This window comes from Leucoraja erinacea, chromosome 16, assembly GCF_028641065.1.
Source record: "Leucoraja erinacea ecotype New England chromosome 16, Leri_hhj_1, whole genome shotgun sequence".
Classification (NCBI taxonomy): domain Eukaryota; kingdom Metazoa; phylum Chordata; class Chondrichthyes; order Rajiformes; family Rajidae; genus Leucoraja; species Leucoraja erinaceus.
In genome coordinates, this window is record NC_073392.1 from 39243964 (window position 1) to 39262071 (window position 18108).

Here is an 18108-nt window from a genome sequence, read left to right on the forward strand (position 1 = left end):
GTACAATTTTACCAAAGCCAATCCAACCTACAGACCTGGAGGTCTTTAGACTATGGGAGAAAACCGGGGAAAACCCACTCAGTCACGGTGAGAATGTACAAAGTCCTTACAGACAGCACCCTTAGTCAGGATCGAACCCGGGTCTCTGGCGCTGTGAGGGAGAAACTCTACCGCCGCGCCACCGTGCCGCACATTAATGAGTTAAATCAGAATTAAATCAGAGTTAATGGAATCATACTGTTGCTAGATCCACGATGCTTATATCTTGTGCAGCAACACATAACATGAGTTGATCACTCTGTATCGTTGATGAGTGTCTTTGTACGGTTCTGTTCTCCAGATCGTCAGCTGCCATAATCTACACTGCTCAGCTCCAACAAAGACCCAATGTGCTTGGACAGACCTGGCATATGAGAAAACCCCAGCAGGATCACAGGCAAAGAACTCTGCCTGCACAAAGCGGGAGGATGGTTCCTGCCACTGGTCTGGAGAAGGAGCAGCCAGCGTGAATGAAAATATCTATTATGGCGAACCTTGAATGTCCGTCTGCTGCAATAAGAGTTGTGTTGAAGACCAGCAACAGGTGGTCCAGCTCAGTCAAAGACCCCCAGGTTCCATTAATGCCGACAATTCCTTTCAGTTCATTGTATCCCTGCATGCGATGTGAGGCACAGCAGTTTCTCCATCCATTCTTACACTGAATGTATCCCAGTGAATGAGAAGCAACATTTAGAGTCCTGCGTTAAATTCTGCTAGCATGCTGAGCTTTGCCACCTGTGACAAACTGAGGCAGTAACATCAGTACAATAATTGTGAATACAATACAATACAATACAATGCCGTTTATTTGTCATTTGAACCTCACATAAAGTTCAAACAAAATTTGGTTTCTGCAGTCATACAAGAAAAGAACCAAGACACACACCAACACAATTTACACAAACATCCATCACAGTGAATCTCCTCCTCACTGTGATGGAAGGCAAAGTCTTGTCTCTCCCCTGCTCTCCATTCCTCTCCCGAAGTCAAAGTCAAAGCCCCCGGCGGGCGCTAGCAAGTCCCACGGCGACTTAAAGCCGCGCCGGGCGATGTAAGGCCCTGCTTTGGGTCCCGATGTTGGAGCCCCCGGCGGGCACTAGCAAGTCCGCGGCCATTTAAAGCCGCGCCGGGCGATGTAAGGCCCCGCTCCAGGTCACTTTCAACCCCGCAATTCGAGCGGGAGAAGTCGCCGTTGCCGGTGCCCCGCAAAGCGGTCTCCCACTGGGGACCCGCGAGCTCCCGGTGTCACCATCCACCGGAGTCGGGTCGCAGCAGCGCGCCACCACAGCTCTCCACGCTCCGAAGCTGGCCAGCTCTACGATGGTAGGTCCGCAGCTCCGCAGGCTCCGTGACTTGAGCTGTCGTTCCGGTTGGAGGCCGCTCCACGGTGCTAGGCCCCAACGGCAACGGAGACCCGACAGGGAAAGGTCGGGTCCCCGTACAGGGAAGAGATCTAAAAGTTTCCCCACCCACCCCCAACACATACACAGTCAAAAACCCACCACAAACTATACACTCAACAGGACAATAAAATAAAAAAGACAGACGGACTGCAGAGGCCGCTGCGACATTGGTCGCTCCGCAAACCCATGACGCGTATTGATTCCATAGTTGGCTGGTGAAAGTTTCCAGAAAACTTATTATAACTCTTACTGATGCAAGTTGAAACGTGAAGAACACATTGCAGAATAATGCTGCATTATTTATGTTATTCAATATTTAAAACATAATCCAGGTTAAAATTCACGAAGGCACCACTGTAAGCCTTGTCTCGGTCGATGCAAGATTACAATTGTCCAAATAAATTACTATCTGTTTTCATTTTAAGGCTGTGCCACATGCAGGATAATATTTACATGAAGCTGGCAGCACAAGGGCCACAGAAGCTGCTACTATATGTGATGCACCAAAACATAGAAAGAAACCAGTATCAAAGGCACCAAGCAACAAGACTGTTACCTTCCTTGTCCCCAAAGTGCTCCTTTTTGTTAAATAAAATGAATTTCTTTCCTGAGGGATGGTGTTTTATTTAAAGGAAATTACATTCTTTTTACAAAAGCAGACCAGTTCCACCTATTATTACCAGGTTTACTTATTCACATTGATTGCCCCTTTGTCAATGGCAGGGTACAACCCATACTGGCACTAAATGGATACATTGGGGCTACAGCCAAATGTCATCAATATGAATATAACGTCTGCCTGTTGAATCTTAAATTATCTCCTTAATATGTGTTTTGAAAATAGTTCCACCTTCCATTTTTCACACAATGAAGCAAGAATCAATTGGACCACTAAAATCACAGGTCATAAAATATATTAAAGAAGGGACTTGGTGTGTTTGGGAAATGATGGGAAAAGATACATCAAAGAAAGAAGATCAAGGCCAGTGAGCCTTCAAGCAACAGGCTTCATGTTCTGATGGTGGAGTCCAAACATTCTCCAATTTCCTATTGCGAATCTTTGATTAACTTAACTGAATGGGCCTAACAGGTCTCCGCTCGGGGGGAAATCCCAGGAGGGGGGGGGCAGGGGGGGGGGGGGGGGGGGGGGCAGGGGGGACAATTCCCCCCCCCCCCCCAATGTTCTGTAATCCGGATTTTGAAACTCGGTGAAAAAAAAATCTATAAAAAATCTTCGCTTTCCGCACGATAGTGGGGGTGGGACTGATGGTCGAGGGCGCCGATTGGATGAGAGAGACGTCGGTGAGCAGGCAGTAGGGGGGGGGGCGTGATGATTCAGCGCGATGATTGGAGGAGGGAGGTGTCGGTCAGAGGCGGAAGTAGGGGGGTGGGACTGAGGATAGAGCGCGGTGATTGGAGGAGGGAGACATCCTGGTGGAGCAAAGATCATAGAACGGAGCTTGAATCGGCACGTGCGCGGGGCCTTTCATCGCCCGGCGCGGCTTAAAATTGGCTGCGGGATTTTTCCCTCGCCCCGCGATCAGATTGCGGCGTCAAGCCTCCCGATGTTGAAGCCCCCGCCGGGCGATGGAAGATCCCGCTGCCGGTTTTAAGCCGCGCCGGGCGATGAATGGCCCCGCGAACGGGCCGATTCAAGCCCCACGATTCGGGGTGGACAAAGCTGATGTTGCTGGAGTTTGGAGTCGGTCACCAACAAGATCAGCTCCCGATATTACCGCCCACAGGGCCCACGGCTGAAGCCTCTCGCGCGCGCGCGCATGTGTGTGTGTGTGTGTGTGTACACATGCGCGAGCGACAACAAAAAATTGTGTTTCCCCCCCCCATGTTTTGATAGCGATTTCCGCCCCTGGGTCTCCGAAATTTTGTTTGGATATCAGCATATTTCAATACAATTGTATAGTCATAATTGTCTTGAGAAATCTGCAAGAAACCTTACTCTAAAATCGAATGTGACAGAAAACCCAAATCAAAGTTGATAACATATTGATTTGTAAATGGACTGCTTTAGAATATAGATATAAGGCTGATTTCTCATATTTAATATGAATGTTCTACTTTGTAAGAACAATGCTGTCTTGCCAAATATCTAACAAAGAAAGTTTTCCTCCTAATGTTTTAATAAACGTGTTGGGAGTGTTCCGTAAATCATCTGATTGATTCCAGTTTATTTTAAAAGCATCTTGAAAGTGTATGTGTTTTATTAATTGTTGGCTGATTGCATATCAGATAGCCAGATAAATTAATTGCTATGAATTAGTATGAGGACTCCTCCTATATCTGCACACCACTGGTGAACATGATGTACATGTTCTCTTCTATTAAGGACCATTCCATCCCTTGGGCTTTAAGGAACAGGTTCGTGAGCCAAGAAAGACACAAAAAGCTGGAGTAACTCAGCGGGACAGGCAGCATCTCTGGATAAAAGGAATGGGTGACATTTCGGGTCAGGACCCTTATTCAGACTGAGCCAACGTGAGCCAATATTTGGGTTTCCCAATCAATGCACAGATTATTTTGGACGCTCACCACTTAAAGCTACCCCGTTAAAAGACATATACCCAATATTTCGGTTTTAAACAGTGAGAAGAATTAAACTGCCCAGTAAAGGCGCTTCCTGTTCATACTTGATGCTTGATCTTAAGTTAAAGCGTTAGATATTCTACCATTCACCAAATGAAGCATGATTAGCAAACAAGTTGTTAAGGTTCATGTCAGTAAGATTTTCTTTAACCTGTTCACTGTCAAGATATTTGATCACTTGTACACTCTGACCCGCGTGTAGTTGGGGGCAGCACTGAACAGGTTAAAGATAACCAACATGGTTCCAATCCCAGGAATATCGTCCTGGATCTAACAAAGTGCCAGGGTGATCAGCAACACCCTCGCTCTCATTAGGATAGGCGAAAAAAAGTCATGTCAATAATACTTCTCACCAGAAAACAAGAATACACGCTTTCCCATTGAATGGTTGTTCCATGGTGGGCAAGTCAAGTCAAGTCAAGTTTGTCACATACACATACGAGATGTGCAGTGAAATGAAAGTGGCAATGCTCGCGGATTTTTTGTGCAAAAGACAAACAACAAAACAACCAAACAAATTATAAACACAATCATAACACACATATTCTTTTACATAATAAATAATAGAAGGAAAAACTTTCTGTAGAGTTAGTCCCTGGTGAGATAGGCATTTACAGTCGGAATTGCCTCTGGGAAGAAACTCCTTACAAGATACAAGATACATTTAATTGTCATTTGGACCCCTTGAGGTCCAAACGAAATGCCGTTTCTGCAGCCATACATTACAAACACATAGACCCAAGACACAACATAATTTACATAAACATCCATCACATCGCTGTGATGGAAGGCCAAAAACACTTATCTCTCCACTGCACTCTCCCCCCCCCCCGATGTCAGAGTCAAAGTCAAAGCCCCCGGCTGGCGATGGCGATTGTCCCGCGGCCATTAAAGCCACGCCGGGTGGTGCGAGGTCGCACACCGGGTCTTGCTGTTAGAGCCCCCGGCGTGCGCTCGCAGAGTCCCGCGGCCATTCCAAGCCGCGCGGGGTGGTGATGTCAGGCCCCGCTCCAGGAGCTCTTCAACCCCGCAACTAGGGTGGGGGAAGTCGCCGTTGCGAGAGCCCTGAAAAGCGGTCTCCCTCCAGGGACCCGCGGGCTCCTGGTGCCACTGTCCACAGACCTGCCGTTGGAGCCTCCGACTCTCCGGTAGCAGTAGCAGCAGCAGCATCAGCGCTCCTCCACCGCTCCACCCGCTCCGGACTCGGCCAGCCCCGCGACGGCGACGGTGAGTCGTAGCACCAGAGTCCCCGGCTTCTTCCTGTTGGAGGCCGCTCCTCGTTGCGGCCCCAACGACAACGGAAACCCGACGAAAAAAGGTCGGGTCTCCAGTGCAGGGAGAGATTTAAAAAGTTTCCCCCCCCACACACACACCCCAACAAAAAATAACAAAAACTACATTAAAACACAGACAGAAAATAATAAACCGCGGATAGACTGCAGAGGCCGCTGCTGACCAGAGTCGCGCCGCCCACCGGACTCAACCTCTCAACCTCTCCGTTCTCACCGCATGGCAACGGAGGCGTTTGCCTGACCGTAGCAGCTGGAACAGTCCGTTGCAGGGGTGGAAGGGGTCTCTCATGATTTTGTTTGCTCTGGAGTTGCACCTCCTGTTGTATAGTTCCTGCAGGGGGGTGAGTGAAGTTCCCATAGTGCGTTCGGCCGAACGCACTACTCTCTGCAGAGCCTTCTTGTCCTTGGCAGAGCAATTCCCAAACCAGATGGTAATGTTACCGGACAAGATGCTTTCCACCACCGCTGCATAGAAGCACTGGAGGATCCTCGGAGACACTCTGAATTTCCTGAATTGCCTGAGGTGGTAAAGGCGCTGCCTTGCCTTCCTCACAAGTGCTGAGGCGTGTGATGCCCATGTCATATCCTCAGAGATGTGGACTCCCAGATATTTAAAACAGTTCACCCTATCCACAGGATCCCCATTTATACTCAATGGAGTGTACGTCCTCGGGCAATAAGTAACTGAGAAAGCAACTGCCTATCTTGCCAGAACTGGGGAAGGAGGCATCAAATAAAGGTTGTGTTTCTACACAGAGTTTAAAACTACACCTTGCATTTGTCACCCCAAGCCTCATCGTTTCTTCACGAGTTACATGTTGAAGTACTGTGACAGTGCACATACTAGACTGATGGCGACACCACCATGTTGCTTTTATCTAAGAGCCTTGTTGAGATCTCACGCAACAAAATTAGGGGAGATACGTTTTCATACAAACAACAACATATAAATTATATTTTAAGTAATGACTAAACATCTTCACTTGTAGGTTGTACCAAAGAAGCGTCTGTTCACAATCGTACAGATTAACAACATTAACATAGTCATAGAGTTTGATAATGTGGAAGAAACAGGCCCTTCGGCCCAACTTGCCAACATTGTCCCAACTACACTAGTCCCACCTGCCTGCGTTTGGCCCACATCCCTCTAAATCTGTCCCATCCATATATACCTGTCCAAGACATTAAAAAGCAATGAAATCCATCATTTCCAGCGCCTTAACTGTGCCTTGCAAAGATCAACAAACACTTTAAGCACTAATCATTTTAAAATGTAAAGCACTAGTCATTTTTAAAGACAGAATGCAATCTAATGAAATGCAATATTTGTACAATGTCTTCTCTTGTCTTTTACAGATGCTGCATGTTGATCATTTACTTCAAATCAACTTCATAACAGTCGTCATAAATCCTCTTCATTTTAAATGTTTTTCCGCTTGGAATTCTTACTTTAGTATGGCTTATTACATTAAAAAAAAGACACTTACCATTTCCTTATGATTTGGATAATAGATCTGTTCAATCAGAGGAAATTTCTCTGGACCCAGCCTTTTGTAGATGCTCGCCATTTGAGCAAACTGAAATAAACCAAAATCATGCAATTATACACGGTTATTATATGCCCGCAACATGTGTACAAACTCAGCCTCTGACTAGCATAAACTTTTCCAATGCAGTTTGACAATGATTTTACTTCGGAGTCACATGAGTGACTACGTGAAGAACCCGCCAGGACCCATGCGTGTCATATCGTCTAACGTATTGCGTACGACTGGCAGGGTGAATGTGATTCTCCTGCCAACAGTCAGACCTGAAGGTAAGTTTTTAAAACTTTTTCCAGGTTTTATCTTCCTACATGAACCTCTACCTAAAGGTCCTGTTAAATCCCGGGGCGAAGTCCGGAGGACCCAGTCAAGGTAATACCGGTCACGACCTCGGGCATACCCGACATATATATAGCCGCATTAAAGACCGCGGAATGTGGTAGCGGGCGGCGGTGAATTCGCCTCTCGGGCCGCTGGCGTTGGAGCAGCGGCTTCACCCTGGTGCCGGTGGCACCTGGGGGGGGAAACATCGTGGATTTTGCCCGACATATAGCCGCTTTTAAGACCGCGGAAGGCGGGAGCGGGCACCGGTGAATTCTCCTCTCGGGCCGCTGGCATTGGAGCAGCGGCTTCATACTGGTGCCAGTGGCACCTATACAGCGGGGATACCACCCGACAATGTATATCGTGGCTATCCCTTTCACAGGGACCGCGGGGATATCCCTGCTGCAGGAACCGCTGGGATATGGGGGGGCGGGGGGGGAGGGGGGGGGGGGGGGGGGGGGACTACTAGGGAACCCCGGCTGCATACAAGGACCTTGAGACCAAGCTCGAAGGGGGGTGGAGCGTTGCCCCCGCAGCAGAAGGTTTAAAACAGGACCTGCAGGTAAATTCTTTACTCTCGGGTTGTTTAGTTCTATTTCTGTGAGGATGTGTTACAGGAAAGGAACCATGGACTAAATCCAAATGGAGACTGACTGCGGAGGACCACGGGAGTGCGGGCAGTCAGCAGTGGTTGGCTACACCTGGACCGCTAATCGATCATCAGTCTCCAACCTGGCACCTACACAGTGGAGCCGACACCTCAGACTAGCGGGAAGGCCAAGCAAAGTTGGACAGGCCTGAAGACTCGGACAAGTCGGGCTGTGAAGACTCACCGCCGGCGGGAGCACTGTGATCGCATATCCCGCATGGAGCAGTTGATGGAGCAGATGCTCCAAGGTGACATGCTCCGGTATATGGAGTTTAGTCACCATGGGGTCCTAGGACGACCAAGGCAGCACCTTATTGAGGGCTGCATAATGCATCTCCCTCGACAGAGGGGAGCATTAGGAGTCACTTCTGGGCTGACTCTGAAGACAGGGGTTTTTGGCTGAAGATACACAAGTGTGCAGGGGGTGCAGGAATAACACAACCAGCAGCAGGAGCTCGACGAGGGCCATCGGGCTCAGGAAGGCCACATCATCACACAAGACCTCACATCTCCGGCGGCAGCACCCCTATGCACCCACCAGCAAGCCACGATGCACTGAAGCTGGTGAAAGCTTGAAGGCCGCACAACCAGGAATAAGGTATTTTTTAGGCCATAGCCCAGAACGGCCTTCCTGGAAGATGCACCAACCTCGTACTCGAGCTCCTCTACCTCCCAGGAGCAGAAGCAGAAAATCATGCACACATGGTTGAGGCAGCTCCTGGGTCGGGTTGCATAAGTCCTCTCATTCGGATAAAGGTATGGAGCCACATCGATGACGTCTCCCGTCAAGGATACAAGTTGGTAATACTTAAACTGGTTTGAATATTTACACTAGTTTGAGATAACATAAGATTAGTTTATACTGCACACAGGTATGGTGGAGTTTGCCTTTCAAGGCAGGCTCACAATATGGGATGTGGACTGATCAATGTCAACAGCCTCAACCCGCATGTGCAGTTTAGACATTTCTGAATAACTTCCATGCGATCATTTCCTTTCACAAAAGATATTTGAAATTTAACTGGATGAGGCAATGATACACTCAGTAGCGTTGCAAAATGGGCTAACTTCAGTTTCCAGATTATTACCAAATCACTACAATCAGTGCTTCGACTGCACAGAGCTAACAAATAAGTGGCATGGCCAATCTGGATGATATTGAACATACTGTATTTTACTAAATTAGCCTTATCAGCCACATAGCTATATTTGAGAAATTGAGGTTCTCACCCGTCCAGTTAAATTCAAATTAAGTTGATACCAACTGAAACTATTGATTATTGGGATACAATCAAACCATTTATTTGTCTGGGATCAGCTCTGAGACAAAAGATTAGACCTCTGCTATTCTCAGCTGAAACTAACAAAGTCACAATGATGGACGAACAGTATTCAGCGTTGCTCCACTAAAAACCTCTCATCTGTAAATCTTCAGTCATTTCCAAACTGATGCTATTGCCCAAAGATGGGAAATCTACTAATACCATCTCTAGTTACGGAGGCAGATGGGATTAGCATGAGTTATCAAGTGTTCAGTTATGGTATCAACTGCCAATGGACACCAGGTGCATTCTGTGCATTAAAGGGCATGTGGATATGCATAACCTGCATGCACAAGTCCAAGGTGATACACTTTGGTGGTGGTATATGTTAATCACAAAGGTACAATCAAATCAAAGTATCCGGTGATAGTTTTACCTAACCGCGTTTAGCACTGGTGTATTATCATGCAGAATCAATGACAACACAGAATGAATGTGTGATCACAAAGCATTTAATAACATTGTGGATCGATGGAACACTAACAATTGAGATGCTTGCATCCAGGCTCAATCAACAGTTGCAAAAAATACAAGGCATATTAGTGGCGAAGGGTGCATTCTCGCTACACAAGGGAGGAATGTTCTTTATGTCTTCCTCCATTTGTCCTCAATAGACGGGTCTTGCAAAATTCAGCAAAATTCCCGCTTCCGGGTTTCATAGTCCCTGCCTGGGTTATATACCCATGATTCCTCCTGATGTGGAGAATGAGCATAAAACCTCACATGGTTATTTCCGGATAAAAAAGATGCTGGTTCAGTTGTGATGTTGAAACCATCCTCTGCATGATATAATCAATTCATAGACTTACAGACTCTGAGAGACCGTTTCCTGCGGCTCGGGTTGTCTAACCATAAGCATTAGGAGTGCCCACTGCAGATTGCAGGGATAGCACCAAATAGCAGCAAACCGAATAGGAGATGGGAAGTATTGTTTATTCTTCTTTACGTTTAACTCGGCACGGATGACTGACACATTGAAATTCAGTTTTATGGGATTATAACATCAAGTTAAAATTCCATTTACTGTGCCTGAAGTACCTCCTCATCATTTGGCTGCGGAGAATATAAACCACTCTTTCCGGTCTCACCCTCTGACGTCTAGATTATGAAGGGTATCGTCAACTAAAAACCTCCTAGGCCTAGGGACACAGAGATATGGGTTGTTAACATTGTGCTACGTCACTTCGCCGATAGGCACCAGCAACATCCCTGTCCTGGTCACACTCACGTACTAGTGGTTATGCCATAGCGCTGAGTACAGCACTACGGGTCCAGTCATTGCTACATTGGATAGAATGATCATATCACAGGCTATAATAACATGTTTATGATTAGTCAAGCAGGGTAGTCAGGGACACAGACCAAACTAGATGTTGCATATCCCATGGACCTTGGGTTGCGTGTGATCACGCATCTACACCAATATGTCAAGGTCCCTAAGAGCCTCATAGACTCTGACTAGCAATATTGTTTTACATAAAACCTCGTTAGAAGGAATCACTACGAACCTTCTCCAGAGGGTTAAATGGGTCTGGCATATACAGGAGTGTACATTGAAATTGAGTCTAATTCTACCAGGACCGCTATACCTCAGCAGCAGGCTTATGGATCACATTCTAGTGGCTGTAGGATGGTCAAACTATTAATCTGTACAAATATTCAGAATAAACCCATTGCCAGATCGGGGGCATTTGCCAACCCTGTGTTAGGTATGGTTCATACTTCCTCCAGGTTGAGGGAGGTTACGATTCCCACTATTGTTCATCAATAGCATCAACATGTCTATATCTATGTCATGTCTGAATGCTATATTAATGTTCACTCATCATTGGCCCACTGATGCTGTGTATGATGCCTGGACTCGTTTCCATGACATGAAATCACAGAGCTTTAAAATCTTCACGCAGTCACTCACGTGACTCCGAAGTAAAATAGTAAGATTAAACGAGAACTTACCAGTTTGAAGTTTGATCTTTATTTTATGAGGAGTAACGTTGAGGGATTACATGCCCTCCACGCCCACCCTCGATCATAAAGTTCAACTGGTATCCTATTTCTCTAATCTTACTATGTTCAGTTCATTTACTATTATCTGTGATTTCACACCGCTGCTTTGAAGATTGACACGCATGCGTCCTGGCGGGTTCTTCACGTAATCCCTCAACGTTACTCCTCATAAAATAAAGATCAAACTTCAAACTTGTAAGTTCTTGTTTAATCTTACTATTTTTTAGATTTTTTTTTAGATTCAACTTTATTGTCATTGCACATAGTACAAGTACAGTACAACAAAATGCAGTTAGCATCTAACCACGGTGCAAAGCAGTAAAGTGCTGATTATGACAATACAGTGTATATACAAATGAGGATATATTGGTGTGTATGTACATAGGCATCTACATATATACTGATAGTTTTTAAGGTGCAAAAGATTGACATGTGCTATATTCTGGTGAATAAGAGCATAACTATAAATTATATAAACCATAAATAATACAGATGAGAAGGGGAGGGGGCTAGCGCCGGGCCTGTGAGTTCAGCAGGGTAATGGTGTTGGGGAAGAAGCTGTTCCTTAGCCTGCTGGTGCGAGACCTGAGGCTCCTGTACTGCCTCCCTGATGGGAGGAGGGCAAACAGTCCATGGTTGGGGTGTGAGGGGTCCTTAATGATTTTGCCAGCCCGTCTCAGACACCGTGTGCGGTGAAAGACAGCCATGGCAGGGAGCGGGGCATCGATGATGTGATGGGCGGTTTTCACCACCCATTGCAGTGCCTTCCTGTCAGCTGTGGTGCAGCTGCTGTACTACACTGTGAAGCTGGTGCCATCCTGATATTATAATTCAAACAATAACTTCCGTTGGTTCACGCATGGTTTCAGATTGGCTTTCAGCTCAAATAACAGCAAAGTTATTAATTGCATCAGTATATTTTGCCTATAATTAAAACATTTCAAGATTTAAACCAAAATCAAGAAACTAAGTTATAACAAAGATGAATAGGAATGATACTGCTCTGGTCTCTCAGTCCCACCAGTTGTTGGATGTTACCAGATAACACTTGATATGTCATTTGATCGTACATTTCTGTACATGTGTGTTTAATAATGTAGCACAGAAACAGGGAATTACAAATAGACTTTCCATATTCCACATCCTTTAATAACCTTGCCAAGCAAAATGCAATCTATTGCAGTTTTGCAGCAATCTATTACAGAGCAGTGGCCAGGTGCTATAGACTTGCACGGGAAGGTGGATGCTCCCGCCCCCATGAGTCTCGGGCAGATGGGACTTGTCAGCCTGGGAAGGTGGTCCATCTAGGAGAGGGAAAACTCTGATTTAAAACCTCCACTGCCTTGTGGCCATATCCAGTTATGGAAAAGGCTCCTGGAGTAAACAAACCTCAAGGAAATCCGGAGTCGGAGCCCCTAAGGTAGTTTGTCGTTGTCTACAACCTCGCTCTGGCAGCTCCTGCAATGGCATTGGTGCCAAACTGTAACGGCCCTGCTGTTCCTTTGGATCGATCAGCGACGTGGAGAGGGGGTACGTGCTGCATGGGCAGCAGCCTGTCCTCCATATGACATCGCCCAGGCTTGCATCCGACAACACATCACCTGCAAACTTGGATGCATCACCCATGGCCAGTCATTACCGAGGGGGGGGGGGGGGGGGGGGGGGGGGGGGGGGGGGGGGGGGGGGTGGTGGGCTACTACTAGTAACAGAGCTGCTGTTTGTGGTTCAATTCTACTCAGTGTGGTGTATTGCTGTGGTCTCCTGTAATCGAGCAGTGGAAATAAGTGAACCATCTATAAGTGAGCAAACTAAGGATTAATTTCACAGTAAAAAACCCCACTGAAACGTGATGTATTTTGTTGCACTAAATCATAATTATTACTTGACAGCCTCTCTGGCCCTAAAATGAATTTTCACGGTGACACAGCGGTAGAGTTGCTGCCTTACAGCGCTAGAGACCCAGGTTCGATCCTGAGTGCAGATGCTGTCTGAATGTAGTTTGTACCTTCTCCCCGTGACCTGTGTGGATTTTCTCCGGTTTCCTCCCACACTCCAAAGACGTACAGGTTTGTAGGCTTTGGTATAATTGTAAATTATCCCTAGTGTGTGTAGGATAGCATTAGTGTGCAGGGATTTCTGGTTGGCGCGGAATTGGTGGGCTGAAGGGCCTGGTTCTGTGCTGTATAGAGTATGTCCCACTGTGGCCACCTAATTGGTAAGTTTAGAAGAGTTTAGGAGAGTTTGAAAAAGTGTAATTTTGAAGACCTCCTTCAACTATGTTGAAGCCAAGCTTCGACTAGCTTCGGGAAAATTGGACACCGAATAGTAGAGTGAAGACGACCTCCTTCGATCTCCTTCGACCTCCCTTCGACTATGTTGAAGACTATCTACGACTACCTTCGACTACCCTCGATTACCTACGACTAACATGCCGACCTACTTCGACTAAACCTATGAGTAAAAAAAATATCGATTTTTTCCATGGCGACCTTTTTTTACTCGCGAGCATTTTTCAGCATGTTGAAAAATACACTGCGACCTAGCTGAGGCCTCGAGTACGCGGGGAGCACTCTCGAGCATGAAAGAGAGTTACAAAGACCTCCTAGGACCTCGTGTCGACCATGCTGTGAGTATGAGTCGAGGGCCAACTCTTCTAAACTCGCCAATTAGGTCGCCGCAGTGGGACAGGCCCTTATCTATCTCTAAACATATGTGGGGAGCCATTTTCTTGATGAACTTTTTCAAAATTGGTTTCCCTTTATGGCATTTCAGCTGTGATTTCATCTAATGTTTAGGTTCCAATTTAAATTTCAAACCTTTAGATAGAAATTTGTCCTTTTTAATTCCTGGTTTATGAAAATTATTTCATGTGAAAATGTGTTTGACTCAGACCATGATATAACCATGGCTGGATGTGGCTCTAGATTCCCAGAGCTAATACCTGGTAGCATCTGATTCCAGAAATCACAGCACAAGATTAAGGCGAGGGTCAAGCAGTATCATTTTGCCATTGATTGCAAAATCCTGATCAATATATTTAGAAGAACTTTTGCCTTTACCTTTGATATCACTTGCTGTAAACGAGCATCGCAGTTCCCTTCTACCAAGTTCCATTTTGTTTTGCTTTGCACTATATTTCCACTTTTTGCTGGATAAAGCCTTATTTCATTTATTGGCAATAATCACATACATTAGGAAGATAACATCATTGCACTATAGGAGCATGGACTGGTTTCAGCTTATACCAATAACTAGTTTGCATAATCCCCACTATTTGTCTACAGTGAATGCTCTGACTATTGGATTATGTTAGCAGAAATGTAAGGAATAAAAGGACTTTGTTCTCTCCTCTTTGTAAGTTGTGAACTTACCACCCATGGCTTGTCGCAGAAGTTGTAGATGGATTCTAGTGAATTCACACTTGGTAGACTTCCATACTGAAGTCCTATAATAATATTACGGAAATCCTCATTCTCTGCCATGCTGTATGGATGTTGTCGCACAATGATAAAGTCAGGCTTGAAAGATCTGTTGATTAAAGCAAAAATCAATGTGAAAGCAACCTAATAACATACAATGATTTTCCCTTAAAAATAACATAGAGTCATAGAGTCATACAGTGTGGAAACAGGCCCTTCGGCCCAACTCGCCCACATCGGCCAACAATGTCCCAGGTACCCTAGTCTCTCTTGTCTGCGCTTAGTCCATAACCCTCCAAACCTATCCTATCCATGTACCCATCCAACTGTTTCTTAAACGATGGGATAGTCCCAGCCTCAAATACCTCCTCTGGCAACTTGTTCCATACACCCACCACCCTTTGTGTGAAAAAGTTACCCCTCGGATTCCTCTTTTCCCCTTCACCTAAAACCCATGTCCTTTGGTCTTCAATTCCCCTACTCTCGGTAAAAGACTCTGTGCATCTACCCGATCTATTCCTCTCATGATTTTGTATACCCTCTATAAGATCTCCCCTCATCCTCCTGCGCTCCATGGAATAGAGACCCAGCCTACATAACCTCTCCCTATAGCTCACACCCTCTAGTCCTGGCAACATCCTGGTAAGTCTTTTCTGAACCCTTTCAAGCTTGACAATATCTTTCCTAAAACATGGTGCCCAGAACTGAACACAATATTCTAAATGCGGTCTCTCCAACGTCTTGCAACAAGCGAGATCAATTGAGAACCCTCCCACAGCCTTATTATCCCCAATCAGTCGTAGCTAACTCTCTGTGTAGGAAGGAACAGCTTACACCGAAGATAGACACAAAATGCTCAGGTAACTCAGTGGGACAGGCAGCATCTCTGGAGAGAAGGAATGGGTGACGATTCGGACCTGGGGTCTATCTTCAGCTAAGTAATTGGCCAGTAATACACAGATTTAATGGAAAAGGCTGGGAATATTTCATCTATATGTTAGATCACCATTCTGCACAGAATGGGACAAGTGGAAATCTGGAAGAAAATGGCTGTCTGCTCTTTATCTTGTTTGTGGTACCGTTGTAAATAATGGCAGGTGAACGGGCTGAGGAGAGCAGTCATTGATTCAAATAGAGGGGTATATATATATCACTTTAAGATTTATCGTAAACTCAATGCTCCTGTGGAAAAAAAGAACTAGGCTCAAACCATACTCTTCTGCAATTCATCTTGGTTGAAATGAAAGTTTCTAAGTTAAGAAGAAGGCTGTAGATTTAATGGGTTCGACTGTAATCGATCCGTGCGTGCTTATCCTATCATCTTTAATTGTACCCTCTGTAGAATCTGGTCTGATAATGGCATCTCGCAATAATTCATCAAAGAACAACCCTTGGCTTAATGATGCAGCATTACCATGTTGATTGAAGACAAATGTCAAGCACAGCATGTCATATTAATGCATGCGCACAATCCTCTTGAGGGAAATGTCACACAACACACAAATACATGCTAATGAGAAGACGGATTTTCTCAGCAAGGTAACAAAAACATCATAAGAAGTTCAAGACATGCATTTCAATAAAACGAGTACCAGAATAGAAACCTAGATAAATAGTCAATACTTTAGCAAGCCAATTGTATTCGAAAATGTCCATGCAACATTTTAGAAGTTTAGATTGGAAGAGATGATTTTGTTCCCACAAAAGGTTATGAAAAATATAAATTTGATGCAGAGAAATGTGTGAAGATTCAAGTTTATTTGAATTAAGTCATTGTGAGTTCACCAATTTGTTAGCATTGACTGAGCAGCACAGTTACAAAAGGAGACCAAAGAGTGAATCACACGTCCTCACATACTGTATGTCATATCACTGCATTTAAAAGCTTAAGAGATAACTCTGCAGGACACAGGACGCTGGGCGGCATGGTAGAGTTGCTGCCTCATGCACTTGCAGCGCTGTAGACCTGGGTTTGATCCCGACTACGGGTACTGTCTGTACAGTGTATGTTTGTTCTCGCCGTGACCACGTGGGTTTTCACCGAGATCTTCGGTTTTCTCCCACACTCCAAAGACGTACAGGTTTGTAGGTAAATTGGCTTGGTTAAATTGTCCCTAGTGTGTGTAGGATAGTGTTAGTGTGTGGGGACAGCTGGTCGGTGTGGACCTGGTGGGCCGAAGAGCCTGCTTCCACGCTGTATCTCTGAAACTACAATTACAATGAAAATTAAAGCTATAATCGGATTGCATGGCACCACATTTTTGTACGTTATGCAACTCAGTTTCGTATATATGAAAAAAATCAATCCCAAGAGAAAATCAGGGAGTAGCTAGAAATGCCACATATCTGGACATGGGGAACTAAATAGAATCATAGTCATAGAGTCTTACAAGGCGGAAACAGGCCCTTCAGCACAATCTACCCACACCAGCCAACATGTCCAATCTACATTAGTCCCACCTGCCCACATTTGGTCCATATCCCTCTAAACCTGTCCTATCCATGCACCTTTCTTAAACATTGCAATAATACCAGCCTCAACAACCTTGCTCCATACACCTACCAGCCTTTGCGTGAAAAGGTTACCCCTCAGGTTCTTGTTAAATCTTTCTCCCCTCACCTTAAACCTATGTCCTCTGGTTCTCAATTCTCCTCCTCTGGGCAAGTGACTCTGTGCGCATACCCGATCCATTCCTCTCATGATTTGGTACACCTCTATAAGATCATCCCTCATCCTCCTGTGCTCCAAGGAATAGAGTCCCAGCCTACTCAACCTCTCCCTATAGCTCAGGCCCTCAAATCCAGGCAACATCCTCATAAATCTTCTCTGCACCCTTTCCAGCTTGACAACATCTTTCTTATAACGTGGTGCCCAGTACTGAGCACAATACTCTAAATGCAGCCTCACCAACATCTTGTACAACTGCAACATGACCTCCCAACTCAATGCTCTGACTGATGAAAGCCAATGTGCCAAAGGCCTTTCTGACCACCATATCTACCTTTCAATGAACTATGTTCCTGGACTCCTAGATCCCTCTGCTCTACAACACTCCCTAGAGCCCCACCGTTCACTGTGTAGAGTCTGCCCATGTTAGTGCTTCCAAAAGCAACACATCACATATCTCTGTATTAAAATCCATCGACCATTCCTCAGCCCACCTGCCAAACCGAGCAAGATCCTGCTGCAATTTTTGACAACCATCTTCACTATCTACAATACTGTGGTGCGTAGGTCCCGAAATGAAAGCGAGGAGCCAGGTATTTCGGGAGGCACCTTTATTTATGTCCTTCCAGGTTGTAGGGAAGTCCACGAGAAAATGTCCATGCAACATTGAGGGAAGGCGGTAGGCGGCGCGACTCAGGTCAGCAGCGGCCTCTGCAGCCCGTTCGCGTTTTTATTATTTTTTGTCTATGTTTCTATGTAGTTTTTGTTATTTTATGTTGGGGTGTGTGTGTGGGGGGGGGGGGTAGGGGTGGGGTGGGAGGGGAGGAAGGCAGCAACTTT

The 18108-nt window shown here is 45.7% G+C and overlaps 2 protein-coding genes across 2 annotated transcripts in view; one reads left to right on the forward strand and one right to left on the reverse strand.

The window, feature by feature from the left end:
* LOC129704849 (metalloproteinase inhibitor 3-like) overlaps positions 1-1306 on the forward strand; it is a 47478-nt gene extending 46172 nt beyond the window's left edge. Inside the window, exon 5 of the mRNA XM_055648229.1 lies at positions 341-1306. Coding sequence (XP_055504204.1) covers positions 341-538 — 198 coding nt within the window. The 3' untranslated portion in view covers positions 539-1306. The remainder of the gene's footprint in view (positions 1-340) is intronic.
* syn2b (synapsin IIb) overlaps positions 1-18108 on the reverse strand; it is a 393937-nt gene that overhangs the window by 132077 nt on the left and 243752 nt on the right. Inside the window, exons 4-5 of the mRNA XM_055648228.1 lie at positions 14553-14709; positions 6823-6912 (exon numbers count right to left, since the gene is read on the reverse strand). Of these exons, the coding sequence (XP_055504203.1) occupies positions 6823-6912; positions 14553-14709 (247 nt within the window). The remainder of the gene's footprint in view (positions 1-6822; positions 6913-14552; positions 14710-18108) is intronic.